The 16,339-nt window shown below is 55.0% G+C and overlaps 1 protein-coding gene across 2 annotated transcripts; it reads right to left on the bottom strand.

The window, feature by feature from the left end:
• Nucleotides 1–9,199: 9,199 nt before the first annotated feature.
• On the bottom strand, nucleotides 9,200–14,933 carry RTL6 (retrotransposon Gag like 6). Of its 2 annotated transcripts, none has more exons than XM_046013165.1 (2): nucleotides 14,688–14,933; nucleotides 9,200–14,535 (listed from the first exon to the last, which is right to left on the bottom strand). In XM_046013165.1, exon 2 carries the CDS (start codon nucleotides 14,219–14,221, stop codon nucleotides 13,502–13,504), a length of 720 nt encoding a protein of 239 aa, XP_045869121.1. In that variant the 5' UTR covers nucleotides 14,222–14,535; nucleotides 14,688–14,933; the 3' UTR covers nucleotides 9,200–13,501. The 2 variants fall into 2 exon arrangements, with proteins under 2 accessions (XP_045869121.1, XP_045869120.1); XM_046013164.1 differs by having other exon boundaries at nucleotides 14,757–14,933.
• Nucleotides 14,934–16,339: the final 1,406 nt, after the last annotated feature.

Here is a 16,339-nt window from a genome sequence, read left to right as displayed (position 1 = left end):
AAGAAGAAGAAGAAGAAGAAGAAGAAGAAGAAGAAGAAGAAGAAGGAGAAGGAGAAGGAGAAGGAGAAGGAGAAGAAGAAGAAGGAGAAGAAGAAGAAAAGAAAGAAAGAAAAAAGCTCAACATCATTAGAAATCAAGGAAATGTAAATTAAAGCCATTATGAGATGCTATTACAAGCCCACCAGAATGGCTGAAATTAGACAGAAAGGGACATCAACACAAACCCTCATACACACCTAACACCAGCATTAAAGGAGCAGCCACTCTGGAAAACAGGTTGCCAGTTTCTTATAAGTGGTACACCTCACCTATGACCCCGCAGTTCGGCTCTAGGTATTCACCCCAGGGAAATGCAAGCACAGGTGCACAAAAAGACTTCTGTGGAACTGCTCATAGCAACATGATTCATGTCGGCTCAAACTCGAAATGGCCTAGGTGTCCATGAACATGGTCTACCCATAGAAGCCCTGCTCAGCAGTAAAGCAAGAATGAACAGCTAACGCAGGCGCCAACATGCACGAATCTCAGACACATTGTAATGAGCAGAAGGCACCTGAATACAGGAGTGCAGGCTCTAGGATCCATGTATATTAAGTGGCAGAATAGCCGAAGCTAATCTATGGACCTAAGAATTGAACCAGGGGCTGTAGGGACAAGGGGAGGCTGCCTGGCAGGAGGCACAGGGAACTCTCTAGAGTCATGGAAATGTTCTAGGTCTCGATTTTGGGGGTGGTTACATGGATGATACACTTGTCAAAACACATCAAAGAATGAATTTATGTTCTGTTTATTTCACTGCCTGTAAATTGTATCTTGATTTTTAAAAAATGAATACTGTATCTATATTATCTATATAATGGTATGTGTATATATATATTATATATCTAGAATATACATATATCACAAGCTAGGGAAGAATAGCTATGAAAGTTACATACCTCCATATAATGACATATTATGAAATCATTAGCTTATTTTCACATAATATTTTTAACACCATGGTAAAACGTGCATCATAGTAGGTCAGTTTTATGCAGAACATTAAATTGTATATTCAGTGTAATCCCAAACTGGAAAAAAAATAGCTATTTGCTTGAGTCTAAGATGCTATTGATTTTAAGACTAACACAGATCTTAATAACTTTTCCTCTCTAGGGACTCAACGACGTTTGAGTCCAAGTCCCCTTTTACCTCCTTGGCCCTTTGCTAGGTTATCAAGCCCGTGGGGGTCACATCTACTCTCCTTCCCTAATGGGACATACAGGGGCTTTATTATTCTTCCCTCATGAGGATGGCGTCTCTGTCTTACCATTACCTCTTCAGTTCTAGAACAGAGTCTGGCATACAGCAGGTGCCAATCCGTGTGTGTTACTGTGGTTATTTTTCTCATCCAGATTCTGAAGATTCTTCCAAACCACTCCAGGAAGTTGGAATGTTCAGGGTAGCATCCCTTTAACGTGCTGTTTTTCATGGCCTCAAAGCTCCTATAGGATTGGGAACAATCAGTGTTTTCTCTGCTTTCCCTGGTTTGTCATTTTATAGCTTTGTGAGGTTTTTTTCACGAATTAAGGAAATTATGTGTAACCGGTTTTTTGAGGAGTCTCCTCTTGTCGGGAATGTAAATAGAAACAATTTTATTTCTTCTAAACCCCAATCCAAGTGGGATTTGCTGAACCCCTTCCCTGCTAGGTAGGAGGTCCCTTAATGACATCTTGGCCAGACTCCAAAGTTTGCTTGTCATTTGTGTCTGTAGAACAGTCTCTTGGTGTTTAAGACTAAGATCTGTTTATTTCTAAAGAATGTTCAGCACAAACACAATGGGGCTTGTCCCCTTCCTTCTCCCCAGAGCTGGTTAGAGCTTTTGGGGAGAGGGGGTTGCTGGTGGCTCGGGGCGGTGGGGGCTGTAGAGGCCTTCTCTTGTCTGGACCTCACTCAGCCTGGCCAGGCCACGTTCACGCATATGTCAGGGCAGCTCAGGGGAAGAGGGCACAGGGGCGTGAATCTCCACTCCACCTGGGCTGGCCGCCTCCTCCCTCCTCCCACCTACCCACCTCTGTGGGCTGGTGCCCACAGGGGCGGTCACACTCACTGCACCGATGCACACACCCTGAGAACACCAGGTGACTCGCCCCCAAAATTGTGACTCAGGGCCCAGGCCTCCTCCATTACATTCATCTGCCATCTGCACTTACGGGATTTTCAAGGTCACCTTGACCATGAGCATTGATCCAACTGGCAGAAGGGGAAAGATCACAGAGGTCCCCCTCACCCAGTGGGAAAAGAGGCTTTTTTTTTTTTTTTTTTTTGGTCCAGGAAAGAGAGAAAACAGGTTTGGTAAACACCCAGCCAGACTATGCAAGTTTGGGTCCTAGCGGAGTGGCTGATCTAAGAAATCCCTTCAGGTGTGGGCGCTGATGGCTTGTCGGCAGCTGTCGGAGCCCAGAAAATGTAGTTTATTCATTTACAACAGGAAAAGCCCAGCTCGATAGCCTGCTACGGTGTCTGTCTTGAAATTAAATGGATTTAATTGACAGGTGAAGAAGGCTCTGGAGGATGTCCTGAGCCTGAAGTGGCCATTGGAGACTCATGGGCAAACCGCATGGGCCTTTCCTATTGTTGAAAATGCTGAGATATGACCCGAGAGAGGGGACAGTTTCCATCCATTTTCACTGTGGTGCCTGATATGGGACCGGCAGGTTTCTGGGGACACATGACTACTGGGAATCCAGAAGACGCCACAGCTAAATCCAGAAGCCACGGGACGTGGGGAAAGACCACTGAAAGAGGGGCGGGAGCTGGTCAAGTCCCCAGAGCCGCTCGTGATGAGCGCGGTGGTCAGTCGCCTGGGGGACTGGGGAGGCTGCGGAAGAAAGCTGGGGTCCCAGGCTGCTTCCTAACCCCAGGAGGTCAGCCGGTGGGGTGGGGTGGGGGGTTCTCAGGAGCGGGGGCTGGGGTAGATGAGTAACGGGGGAAGGGGGCGAGCAGCCACACTCCCCTCAAGTCAGCACAGGAGACAGGGATGGCTTTCCCATGGTGTCCCAATGCAGAACAGCAACAGGACAGAGGAGCACCGGACGCTGAGCCGCAGGGTCTGACTGCCCGGGCCCGGCAGCCACGCCGTGTGGTTCACCAGCCACAGAAGCCGCCCGGGGACCAGAGTTTAATCCGGGTTCCGCCCGGGCCCTCCCAGAGCAGTGTGAAGTCAGGCAGGCCAAGGGGCTCCTCCCCGCCTCTGCCCGTGTGCTCAGAGGAGAAGATGAAGTTACAAAACGTTAGAAAGTCGTGGATAATGCTCTCCTTTGGGAGGGATGAGATGATATGAAAATCCAAGAGGATCAACTTTAAACCTTACGAAAACATGAAGATTTCATTAAGATGGCAACGTAAAAAATAGTACAATAGCAGTATCTAATAAATAGCACATGTAAAAAAAAAGGAAAGGCTTCTGGCCGTAGCTGTGGTGGAGGGACCAGGCGGGACTCCGAGCCCAGAAGCCAGCAGCACCTGCCCCTCGGGGACTCTGGGCCGCGGTGGGCCTCCTGGACCCCGGCCGCAGCGGGCAGCACACCCCAGCCACACACGCAGACACGGGGCTGGAGGCGCTCCGCGGCCCGCTCACCGGCAGCGCACACGGCTCCCAGCTCTCCCGGCCTTTCCCAGTTGTGAGGGGATGTCTTCATTTCCCGGCCGAAGAAATGCCCCCGCATCATTCTCAAATGTTTCTATCCACGCGTCTGATGGTGTGGGGCGTGTGTGCCGCGTGGGTGTGTGTGGTGTGGTACGTGTGTATACGGTGTGGGTGTGAGGTGTGTGGTGTAGGTGTGCGTGGTGTGCGGGTGGCGTGTGAGTGTGTGGGAGGTTTGTGTGTGTGGTGTGTATGTGTGGTGTGTGTGCAGTATGGGTGTGTGGCCTGTGTGTGGTGTGGGTGTGTGAGTGGTGTGAGTGGGCGTGTGATGTGTCGTGTGGGGGTGTGTGTGTGGTGAGCACATGGTGTGTAGTGTGTGTGGTGTGTGTGTGTGTAGTGTGTGTGGTGTGTATGTGTGTGGTGTGTGTGTGTGGTATGTATGTGTGTAGTGTGTGTGGTGTGTATGTGTGTAGTGTGTATGTGGTGTGTATGTGTGTGGAGTGTGTGGTGTGTGTGTGTGGTGTGTATGTGTGTGGTGTGTATGTGTGTGGTGTGTGTGGTGTGTATGTGGTGTGTGTGTGTGGTGTGTATGTGTGTGGTGTGTGTGGTGTGTACGTGTGTAGTGTGTGTGGTGTGTGTGTGTGGTGTGTATGTGTGTAGTGTGTGTGGTGTGTATGTGGTGTGTGTGTGTGGTGTGTATGTGGTGTGTGTGTGTGGTGTGTATGTGGTGTGTGTGTGTGGTGTGTATGTGTGTGGTGTGTGTGGTGTGTATGTGGTGTATGTGTGTGGTGTGTATGTGGTGTGTGTGTGTGGTGTGTATGTGGTGTGTGTGTGTGGTGTGTATGTGTGTGGTGTGTGTGGTGTGTATGTGGTGTATGTGTGTGGTGTGTATGTGGTGTGTGTGTGTGGTGTGTATGTGTGTGGTGTGTGTGGTGTGTATGTGTGTAGTGTGTGTGGTGTGTGTGTGTGGTGTGTATGTGTGTAGTGTGTGTGGTGTGTATGTGGTGTATGTGTGTGGTGTGTATGTGTGTGGTGTGTGTGGTGTGTATGTGTGTGGTGTGTGTGTGTGGTGTGTGTGGTGTGTATGTGTGTAGTGTGTGTGGTGTGTATGTGGTGTATGTGTGTGGTGTGTATGTGGTGTGTGTGTGTGGTGTGTATGTGTGTGGTGTGTGTGGTGTGTATGTGGTGTGTGTGTGTGGTGTGTATGTGTGTGGTGTGTGTGGTGTGTATGTGTGTGGTGTGTGTGTGTGGTGTGTGTGGTGTGTATGTGTGTAGTGTGTGTGGTGTGTATGTGGTGTATGTGTGTGGTGTGTATGTGGTGTGTGTGTGTGGTGTGTATGTGTGTGGTGTGTGTGTGTGGTGTGTGTGGTGTGTATGTGTGTGGTGTGTGTGGTGTGTATGTGGTGTATGTGTGTGGTGTGTACGTGGTGTATGTGTGTGGTGTGTACGTGTGTAGTGTATGTGGTGTGTGTGTGGTGTGTATGTGTGTAGTGTGTGTGGTGTGTGTGTGTGGTGTGTGTGGTGTGTATGTGTGTGGTGTGTGTGTGTGCTGGTGGCCGTGGTCTCACTTCCCATGCTTGGAGCTGAAGGGAGAGCGTCCAGTACAAACCAGGTCGAGACCCAGCACACGGCCCCCTCGCCCCAGCGCGATGGCCACGGGTACAGGGGAGAGACTGGACGGGCCGTGGTTAAATGACGGGTTAAGAGGAACCCAGGGACCAGCTTCAGGTCCCAGAAACGGCCCCAGCAGCTGTGTGACGGTGGCCCAGTCGCTTACCCACTCTGGTCTGGGTCATCAGGCGGCGTGCTGACACGCCCCGTCCGGCGGGCGGCGGGAGGACGAAGTGAGAGGGCGACACGGGGCTGGCACAGCACAGACCCCGTAGCGGACACCCGGGAAGACCCAGCCACCGCGCTTCCCACTCCAGGCAGGAGCAGGATTGCCTGGCAGCGGTCGCAGCAGCTGACATTGTTGGAGAAGCTCCGGAAACAACGTCTGAATGATGGGACGGACTGTCACAGGCCACTGTCCCCAGGACACGGACTCTGACACAGAGGTTCGCCTGCAGGGAGTTCATTGGGAAGTGGTCGCCAGTCGACACCGACAGAGAAGGAAGGAAGCGGGACCGGGCAGAGCGCCAAGCTGCGCTGTGTCACGGTCACTAGGCCTCGGTCAGTGTCGCAGAGAGCTCGGGGGCAGGGGATGGCCCTGCGGGGTCGCCCCACGTCGACCAGCGCTTGGTGCGCGCTGTCAGAGGGAAGGAGGCAGGGCCCCGCGTGAGGTGGTGGCTTCATCTGAAGGCGAGTCTGGGGAAGAACCACGGCTGAGAGGGTCGGTCACCAGCCCTCCCGGCGCTGGGACGATGAGCCCTTCAGTCCTGGCAGGGAAGCTGGGGACCCACAGCCTCTACTCCTGGAGCAGAATGTCACCATTGGCTGGAGACGCTTGTGGGGTCTGTGGAAACGGGAAGGAATCACCTGGAAAGCCGCACAGGCTACTGCGCGCTCAGTGGAAGGGTCAAACAGAATCCCAGCCCATCTCTGCTGTGTGTCAGCTGTGACCTCGCAGTCGGTGTAAAGCAGGTTCGTGACAGGAGCAGAGGGGGCGAAGAGTCACACTTCCAAGGAAACATGTAGCTGCTGGGGTGCTTGCTGCAACACCATTCAACAGTGACGAAAATCGTCGACGACTTACATCCCAAAAGCAAGGGCTAGTTGGAGTCGAGGGTGGCACACCCGGAGACAGGATATTGTTCATTTACCCGGCACACTTTCAGAAGGTGTCAAGGCGTTGGCAAGTTCTCCTCATGATTACGTGGGACAAACAAGCCCAGAGCAGGCTGGTCAGGAATACAGACAGTTCGATCCTGTTCCATAAGAAACAGGCCGGAGGGGTGTGGACCTGCTGGAGGTTCTAGTTTTCCTCGGCAGGGGGCCTGGGTGTCGTGGACCCAAGACTCCCAGCTGTTGTGTGTTGGGCTGTTCTTCTGGCCAACCCCTGGTGGCTCCTCTGTGAGCCCCCCAGGGCTGGGTGCTGGGGACACACACACACATCGGACATCAGCTCTGCCCTCAAGGGGCACGGGGTCCAGCGGGGGAGAAAAGCAGAAGCTCACTAACATGGCATGTTGGTTTTTAACAGCTATAAGGCTGTCAGGCTGTGAGGGTATTGTTCAAGGAGGGTTTCTAAGAGAGGAAATCTGACCCTGGTCTTCCCACAGGACTAAGAGCCTGAGGGGAGGCAGGGGGACCAAAGTGGCCGGGGGTAGGGACCCAAAGCTAAGCGGACCGAGGGTTGTGCAGGAGAAGCCTTGGAAGGCCTTGGTGGAAGCTTTCATCCTTGGTGGGGATGAAGAAGAGAAGGCAGGGGGCTTCAGCCGGCGCTCACGGGGAGCGAGACTCGGCGGGCCCCGGGGAGGCATTCTCCTAGGCTGGGTGCGTGGGAGCAGAAAGCAAAAGCAGGTGATCGCCGAAGATGCAGGCGCTGTCCCGACCCAGGCTCCTGGGCTCAAGCCTCGAACTGGGTCACACAGCGGAGTTGGCTTGTGGGGGTGGGGGGCGCGCTCTGCTCCAGGCCTCCACGGTCAGGAGGAGCGGGTGGCCGGGTCCTTGTGAACCTCTTAGGACCAGACATCTAGGACCCACCCAGGCGCTACGTGTGCTCTCTACGCTTTTCCGTAGCAGAAGACACTGACTTGGCAACAGGCTGGCCAGTTGGGGGGCGGGTTTTAAATCCCGTTCCTAAACCACCGCCTGTCTGTGGTGGAAACCCCCAGGCCGGGGAGGCAGGAGGCTGAGGTCTTGGGCCGGTAGGAGGGCGGCACACCGGCTCGCAGCTCTCCACCCTGCCCGCAGTTCACCAGAGCAGCGATGTCTCTCCGAGCTCTGCACCTGTTACCAGGATTTTGGGAAACCTTGGAATTAATTTGTAAGTTCCTCTGGTGGGAAAGAGTAAGGAAACCTGAAGGAGGGGAGCCCTCCTAGATAGACAGGAATACGAATGGTTAAGACCAAAGTTGCTTTAAAAAGAGAGGCAGAGGGATCGAGCCCCGCATCGGGCTTTCTGCTCAGCAGGGATCCTGCTGCCCCCCCCCTACTTCTGATCTCTGTCAAATAAATTAAAAAATTAAAAAAAAAAAAGAGGCAGAGAGAAGTCAGTGGATTGATAGGTAATAGAAAAGCCGGTCCTAAAATAAGACTTTCAGATGTGATGAAGGAAACACATGTCAATGCGATGGAAGGAATTTATGATCTCAGGATGTTGAAATATTTGGGGGGAAAAAGTCACTTTAGAGCCTCACCTCACACTCCGTGCCAGACTAATTCCAGAACCAACTTTATTCTAGAGGGAAAGAGAGACCTAACATTGAAAACACTGAGAAAGGGGCGCCTGGGTGGCTCCGTTGTTAAGCCTCTGCCTTTGGCTCAGGTCATGATCCCGGTGTCCTGGGATCAAGCCCCACGTCAGGCTCCCTGCTCAGTGGGGAGTCTGCTTCTCCCCGCCTCCCCCCACTCATGCTTGCTCCCTCTCAAATAAATAAAATATTCAAAAAAATTTAAAAAATAGAACACTGAAAGAAAGGGCCCAATGCAGGTATCCACTGGCCCTTCTAGTCTCTGCTCTTCTCAGATGAGTGGTGTTGAGTGGGCAGGACCCTCATAGGGGGCCTGTGAGGTAAAAGTGGCTTTGTAATAATGCTCGAATGTTCTCTGCTTTCCCACTCTATCTCATGAGTCCCCAGTGGAATTTTTCAGAAGCTGCGGGAGAAGTGATTTTGCAAAAGATTGAGCGCAGAAGTGGGTGTGCGACTCCAGCTGTCTTCTACTGAGTCAGGCAGTAAAGAAATTCGTAAAAATGGAGAGCAGCGTCACTCTTCTCACTTTTTGTGTTGGGAAATAGTTTTTCTTAAAATATGCTATTTAGGGGCGCCTGGGTGGCTCAGTGGTTTAGGCCGCTGCCTTCGGCTCAGGTCATGATCTCAGGGTCCTGGGATCGAGTCCCGCATCGGGCTCTCTGCTCCACGAGGAGCCTGCTTCCCTCTCATTCTCTCTCTGCCTGCCTCTCTGCCTACTTGTGATCTCTGTCTGTCAAATAAATAAATAAAATCTTTAAAAAAAATATGCTATTTATGTGGTCTGTAATGTGTTTATTTTCAAAATAATATTTTCAGACATTCTCCATTTTAATACAGTAGATGTTGAGGAGTCAAATCTATGTAAGCCGGAGCTAGGGCTTTTTAATGGCGCAAAGGGATTCTGAGACTCGAAGGCTGGAGAACTGCTCTCGGTCCACGGGCACAGGGGCTGGGCCTTGTTCTACTCCTCCACACACCCCCAGCACCCAGCGCATCCGTGCAGCGAGCTGGCCAAGGTTTACGGGGTGCCTACCACATCGTGTAGCTACAGGCACGATGACACAGCCATGAGCCAAAGGGACAAACGTATGTGTCTGCGCCGTGTTGCTGTTGGGAGTCTAGGGGCACTGTGCCCAACGAGAGAGTGGATCGGCCGTGGAGGAAGTCAAAATGTCAGTGACACACACACAGAAGTAAAGAGCTGGACACACGGGCAGCAAATATGACACACGACAGGTTAATATCTTTAATATAGAACGAGCTCTTACAAATTTATCAGACCCCGGTAGATAAGAGCAAAGGACACTGACGATCCACAGAAGAGGAAACACAACTGCTTAACATGGAAAGATGTTCCACTTTGCTAGAAAGCAAAGAAATGCAAACTGAAACACAGGTGTGTTTCATTATCAGGCCAGCAAGTCTCGCCAGGGGATACTACTCGGAGCCGGCGAGACGGTCCGACGGGCACGTCCGTCCTTGCTGGCGCAGTGCCGATGGATACAAACGTTGCTGGAAACCACTCCATCAGTAGGTCATAAGGGGCTCAAAGGTTTTCATATCAATTCAATAATCCCACCTCTGAGAATCTATCCTAAGGAAATAACTTGACATTGGGGGAAAGCGCTATGTACGAAGAAATTCTTCCATTTCTGGCAGTGGGAAATTAGTTGACGAACGGCAGGGGTGATCAGGCATGGGCACTACTGTCCGTCTACGTGGCGGGAGGACACAGCCAGTTCAAACGCAAATTAGTAATAATGTGTAATGGGGAAGTCCCCTGATAGAAGTGGAAACACCCACACAGTATTGTTTCATTACAGAAGGTAGTTATCACCACGATGTCGCAACAAAAAGAAGAAAAACCATGATGGGTGCGGGGAGGAGGGAGGGGCCTGGCAGGAGAGCCATCAAAATGCTCCTTCGCTCTTCTCACGTTCTACCTTATTCTCCAACATTTCTGTAAGGTGTAGGTTTGCTCTGACCATGAAAAGACCTGGTGCGTTGTTCCTTCCCGTGGAGTGTGACGTCGCAGCGAGGAGCTGGGTCCCTCCCATTTCCTCCACGGAGTCTGCACTGCACCACCTGCCGCCACTCCCCATGTTAGGACCCCGAGAGACGCCATGGGGTCACCAGCCCCCTCCACAGTGGACCTGTCCTACACCCAATCCTCTCCCGAAGCAGGCAAGCTACCGCTGTTGGCCCAATGAGGTGCTCTGCCCTTCTTTCTGAGACTCCAGTCCTGACCGCAGCTCTAAGCGCCCCTCTAAGGCTTCCCAGGCACTGGAGAGCTTAGTTTTCCGGCAGGGATCTCGATCTCCTCCCCCTCCTCCCACCCAAAGTCCACTGCAGGGGGTGGTCCATGGGGATGCCCTTTCATCCGACTGTAGGGCTTGCGCCCTTAAGGTAGCCTAGGTATGTCGTGCCCATCTCTCCCTCACATTTCTCCCCTCTGGGCCGAACTGCCAGGACCGTAGTCACCCAGCGAGTGGCCTGTCGCACTTGGTGGCAGGGACCCACACACCAGGAAAAGTCATAGCAGGGGGTCCTGCGCCCCGTCATTACTCACTCATCATATACTTACCTGGGACCCACGAACCAGATCTTTGCTTCTTCCTAGAAATCACTGAAATGCTTTAGGACATTAAGTTAAGCCCAAGGTCACACTATACATTCGGCCAGGAAGTCACCCCTTATTCTAAATTCCATCTCAAACGATGCCCTGTTGTGCCATGAGGTTACTTACCAGATGGGGTATCAGGTAGCCCAGAAAAACCACAGTATAGTTCAAATAATGTCCACACCATGAAAAATATAAAACTTTCCCTCACATGCACGGTTTAACACTAACTGCCTGTCCCTCCCATACACCAATACCTGTTCTCTGAAACAGAGAGAACTCACAACCGAAGTCCGGACAGTGCCGCTCCCCTCCCCCACTTCCTTCTCCATCTGGACCCTCCCCGTCCCACGGTCTGGCTCTGGGCTGCGCGGAGCGTGGGTCTCACCCTCTTCCACTGAGAGCTCAGACGTCTTCCACCGGAGCCACGTGGGGCCTCTTCTGAGTCTGACGCAGGGCAACCCCCCGAGCCTCTCTCCTCCCTTCCAAAGCTGCCGGAAGCGGTCAAGGGCGCAGATGCGCAACAGCACCCGAACCAAGCCCACGAACAGAAGCCCCAGCAGCCGAAACACAACTCACCGAACCGAAGGGGGCTGGAGCAGCTGCCTGGACGGGGCGCGTCCCACCCACTGCAGCCGGCCGGATCACGGGGCGGACCAGCAGCACGCCAGCCCGGCCCTCCGCGGCGGCGCCCGGCTGCGCTCCAAGGCACAACGCCAAGGCCACGCACAACGCAAGCGCAATAGGACTTCTACGTGCCACATGGGTAAGCCCAGAGGTCGGCGAGATGGCAGTTCCCGCCCTGCTTCCATGCGGGGTCTCTTGCCGTCAGCGGGCTGGGGCCAAATTTGCACCTTCAGGGTCCCTCCCACCCCCGGCAGGCCTCCTGTGCACCCCCCCCCGGGGGGCCTGGACCCCTGCATCCGCGGCCCCTCCGCCTAGCAGGCCGACAGTAGAGCACTGAGCACAAAGAGAAAGGGATCTGTACACCCCCCCACTAGAGGTCCCACCCCCCCGGAATGATGGCCCTACTGTGGTCCTCCCCTCCCCCCATTCATGCTTGATGAGCACCACGGTCCCACCGGAACAGCCTTGGCTGGAATCCAGAGGGCCTGAAGCCTGTGTTCAGGCAGTTCTTCAGCAGGGCGACTGGGCTAACAGAGTTTACAATGAGTGGGTGGCAGTGGTCCACGAGCCCCAGCAGCCATCGAATGTCCTTGACCTTGCAAGGCAGTGGCCGCTTCAAGAACGCAGTCACTGTCCCCAGCATCATCAAAACTCTCAGGAAGAAAGGATGGACCCTAGGACCCAACCTCTGGGTGTCCCAAGACAGGGGTCTTCGGGTGGGTGCAGAGGCTAGCCTTCGGCCGTCAAGCCAGGACCATTCGGATAGGGCAGATGGACCCAGGGTAAGACGCCGCATCTTCCCCACGGTCCAGGCAGTCATGTAAATGCGGTTCATTTGGCATTAAATATGGCGAGAGCATCATGGTCCAAAGGGCTTGGCCAAGTCTCCTTTAGAAAGTGATTTCTGGGGGTTCCCTATGAGGAACCAAAAGGCCATCCACCAGCACAGGTGCAGCCCTGTCCCTCGGAATGTGGACCCACGTGCCAGTTTTGTCCTGTCCCCACATTAGGAGCAAGGCAGACTGCAGCTCTTTCCTGTTACAAACGCCACAGAGGCCCTGGTGGGGCCATCAGAGGCAAATACTCCTTCCTTAAGTGCTTAAGGACGCATCCCAGAGGATTTGGGTCTCGAGCTAGGAGTCCCTGTTTTCTTAGACAAAGCCTAGACACCCGATGGGACAGCCCAGGCACAGGGAGGACATGCCACACGCGGCTTTGGAGACCTAGAGGTGGTGTGGGTGGCCAAGGGGGCCGAGGTGAAGGCCACATGTCGTCTGGAGACGGGAACAGGGTCTCGAGCTAAACAGGCCTCCCACGAAGTGATGGGGGGCAGAGGCCAGGGGCGGGGGGAGACTACACAAGCTGGCGGTGGCTGTTCCCACTGGTGCACCCCCCCCCCCCAGCCCACCATGGGCCTCAGGCAGGGATGTACACGAACAGGCCACCTGTGGTGGCTCCTGGAACGGCTCGGCGATCCCGAGTCACAACGACCTCCTGCAGCAGGCTAGTTCCAGATTCCCAGAATGCCCAGCGCCGTCAGAACGCTGCAGCTAAAGCCAAGCATTCCTGCGGGTGCATCCTCCGGGGGCTTCTCCCTTGAGCTGCATTAGCGGGCTTTCCCAGTGGCGACAACGGGGCATACCGACTGTGTGTTCCCACGAGGAGTGAAGCCTGCCCACCAGACATGCTTGCACCACACTCCCTGCAGGGAACACTTGGTCACGGCAGCAGAGCCGAGCCCCACCCCTTCCCGCCCCTCACCTGCTATTCCAGGGCCTGGCAGGGCTGGTGATCAGCTATGGGTGCGAAGCCAGACTCCCCGCCCCCAGGTACCCAAAACACACCACCAGCCTGACCAAAGTGGCTCCCCTCTGTCATCAGCGGGGAACTGCCACGGGGGCCTGCACAGGGTAGAACAAGAGCGTCCATGAACCTTATCAGGCTGGGAGAGATCCGCCCAAATGATCCGCAGCAGGCTGTGGGGTCACTGTGGCCGAGCAGCAGAGCTGCGGTCCCCAGGAGAGCGGGGTCTGCAAGCAAGACAAGGGAAGCATGCACGGTGGGTCCAAAGCTGGCACAGATCACTGGGAAGGAAGGTTGGGCATGGGGCGCCCAAGAGTGATGAAAGAAGATCTCCTTATGGGACAGGTCTGGAGAGGCAGGGAGGAAGGTCTTCAAACAAGGGCGATGCTGTCGTATGGACACTTCTTCTACGTTGCAAAGGGCGTATGCTGTCTGCGTCGCTGCAGAGGCTACCCGGGTGGTGGCCGAATCTTAAAGGTTCCGTGCTCGCGTGGGCAGAGCCGGAGCTGGACTAGTCCCACTGGAGGCCGGATGCACGGGGCAAGGCCCTGTGCCCGTGGCAGCCAGCTGGCGACAGAGCATCTGCCGCTCGCGCACAGCCCGGTTAGAGGCAGAAGTCTTCCTGATTTGCGCGCGCCGCGCGTGTCGGAGTGGAGACTTGTAGGTTCTCCGCAACTCTGCCAGGAAGCCCTGATAGTTGTTTCGCAAGGGGCTGTCAGGCTGCATGTGGGGGATCGCCCACTTCTCTGCCTCCCCAGTCAGCCGGGACACCAGGAACGCCACTCGCTCAGCCTCACCGGGGAAGCGGGAGGCCTGGAAGATCATGAACCTGTCCATTTGCATCAGGAACCCTGCCAGCTGGCCGGGGTCTCCAGAAAAGGGCTCGGGCAGGGAGGTTGGAGGCGTGGTCATGGGTCGGGTCCCATTGGAGGTAATTGCCGAGATGGGCGGGGTGATCTGCAGCGCCCCCGGAATCCGCGCCCTGGTGCGGAGCAAGGTCAGCTCTGCCATCACGCTCTCCAGCATGTTGGTGAGATTGGCCTTCTCCGCCCGCAGCGTCGAGGCCTCCCGCCTCAGCGCGGAGTTGGTGAGGCGCAGGGAGGTCAGGGTGTCGATGACGTCATCCATTTGGGCATTGGTAGATGCTGCAGAGGCCGGGCTCTCAGCCTTCGATGTCTGCGGTTGGACCATGTTGGCCAGAGGGCAGCCGAAGGCCCGGACGGGTGGCCTGGGAGAAGGGGGTGCGCGTGACCCAGAGCCTAGCAGCTGTGATGCTAGGTTTGGGCAGACCCCGACAGGATCAGGGTTCCACGCTGAGCGGCCGAGAAGACCCGACAAGACGGCAGGGCCGACGGGGCCGAGAGCCGCGCAGAGCCGGGACCAGGCAGAGCCGAGGCCAGGCAGGGGGTGCAGGCTCTGGGGGTGCCGACTCCGGAGGCGGCTCCTTTATCGCGGGCCTCTCCGGGCCACGGCGGGCTGCACAGGGGGTCGGCTTGTTCTGGGCCCTGAAGGAGGAAAAGATGTTTTAGAGAAACGTCTGGACTGCGTAGAGGGGGGTGGGAGGGAAGGCCGCGGCGCGGGGTGGGGGCGGGAAGCGGGCGGCGGGCAGGGGCGCCCGGGCCCGAAGCCCCCTCCCCGCGCGAGGCCCGGCGCCCACCTTGCGCAGAACAAAGAGCGGATGCACCTGCGGCGGCGCGGGGGCCCGGGACCGGCGGCGGGCGCGTACCTGGGTCTCCGCGGCTTCCTCCGCGGCTCCGTCTGCCGCGCCGGCCGCGACCAAGATGGCCCGATCGGGGGACGCGGGCGGGCGGATGAGTCACGGCGGCGGCGGCCCGCGGAACTGCTTCCCGGTCAGGTCAGGCCGGGGCGGCGGCGGGAGGCGGGCGCGGGCGGCCTCGGGCGGGAGCACGAGCGGGCACCGGGGCCGGGGTCGCAGCGTAGGGAGGGCGGGTCGCGGGCGGCCGGGGTGCGGGCGGGGCGGGCGCGGCGGCGGAGGCGGTGGCGGCGGCGGGCGGGCCTCGCGCGGGCCCCGCTGGTTGCCATGGAGATCGCCCGCTCCCGCGTGCGCGGCGGAGGCCGAAGCCCCGCCCCGGAAGTGGTGCCCGCGGCCCCGCCCCCAGGGCTCCAGCTCCGCGTCTTCCTGCAGCAGCCAATCAGCGGGCCCGGGTTAGCTGTTATCTTATCATTAGGATGGATGCCTTCCTGCTATTGTAATTCTTCCTAAGGCTCCGAGCGGAGCTCTTGTTGTAATTATTTTTTTTATATCTATCTTGTTGTAATTATGTTTTTTTAATGAAACATTCTTTTCCTATTGTAACTTGAATACACATTCAGTATCGTACATACTCATTGCAGCATATTTTGATGCCATGGAAGTTGTAAAAAAACAACCTCGTATCCCTCATGAGTCCCCCCACCTGAAGAAAACAAATAGTAATATTTTTGTAGTTCCAGACATTTCTCTTTGATATATTCTATTTCAGAATACTAATTTGTGTACTTTAAGAACACCCTGAATTTTCAGCATTTTCCCATTAAAGATACTTAAAAGAATGATTTTTCAGTTATTGACTAGTGTTCCACTGACATCGCATACCATGCTCCTTTTGCTAGATCTCTATCTTACTTCCTTGTGGAAGTTCTGTAAACCTTACTTGTCTATAAATCCCAGACTTTGTCTGCCAAGTTCTCTAGGGTAATACCTGACAAGTGAAATTACTGGGCCAAAGAGCATGGGATCTGGAGGCTTTTCCTGTTGACCTTGTTGAGCTTCTTCTGGGTGGTCAATTCCAGGCTGGGGCACAGCCAGAGAGAAAACACCCACCATGGCCAGTCTTTCTAGGACATGTCTTCAAGGAGGCTGAACCACGTGGGGCCCCTGCCTTCCTCAGTCAATCCTGGGACAAAGTCAGCTTCTCTCACACCTTCCCAGTTTTTGCTTGTATAAAATGGGAATTGGAGCATGAGGATGTCAGTATTTCAAGGGGATAGTCTAACAGGGCCCACAACTGTGTGTACCTCAGTATGCTACAGCTGAAAACTTATAGGACATAAGGCAAGAGAGGAAAGAAAGGAGATGGTGTTTCTTTAAACTGCCTCCAGGAGACCTCACAAAGGAGATGGGGGCTGGAGTTGCATTCATCTGGACTGAGGTCAATGACTTCAAATGCAGAAATTGGCCTGGATGACATTATCCCTCCCACTTCTTCCAACACACATAGGAATCCCCGTCTACTCCTGTGAGTCACCCCATCAGTCTCTGTCTCAGCATCACGTTTGTACTTCACCATAACCCTGAACGCTGTACAC

The sequence above is a fragment of the Meles meles genome, chromosome 7 (assembly GCF_922984935.1).
Source record: "Meles meles chromosome 7, mMelMel3.1 paternal haplotype, whole genome shotgun sequence".
Classification (NCBI taxonomy): domain Eukaryota; kingdom Metazoa; phylum Chordata; class Mammalia; order Carnivora; family Mustelidae; genus Meles; species Meles meles.
This window is presented reverse-complemented; position numbering and strand designations above follow the sequence as displayed.

What these genes read in the sequence shown, in the direction of transcription:
- RTL6 (XM_046013165.1), bottom strand. Translation starts at nt 14,221, where the DNA reads ATGGTCCAACCGCAGACATCGAAGGCTGAGAGCCCGGCCTCTGCAGCA.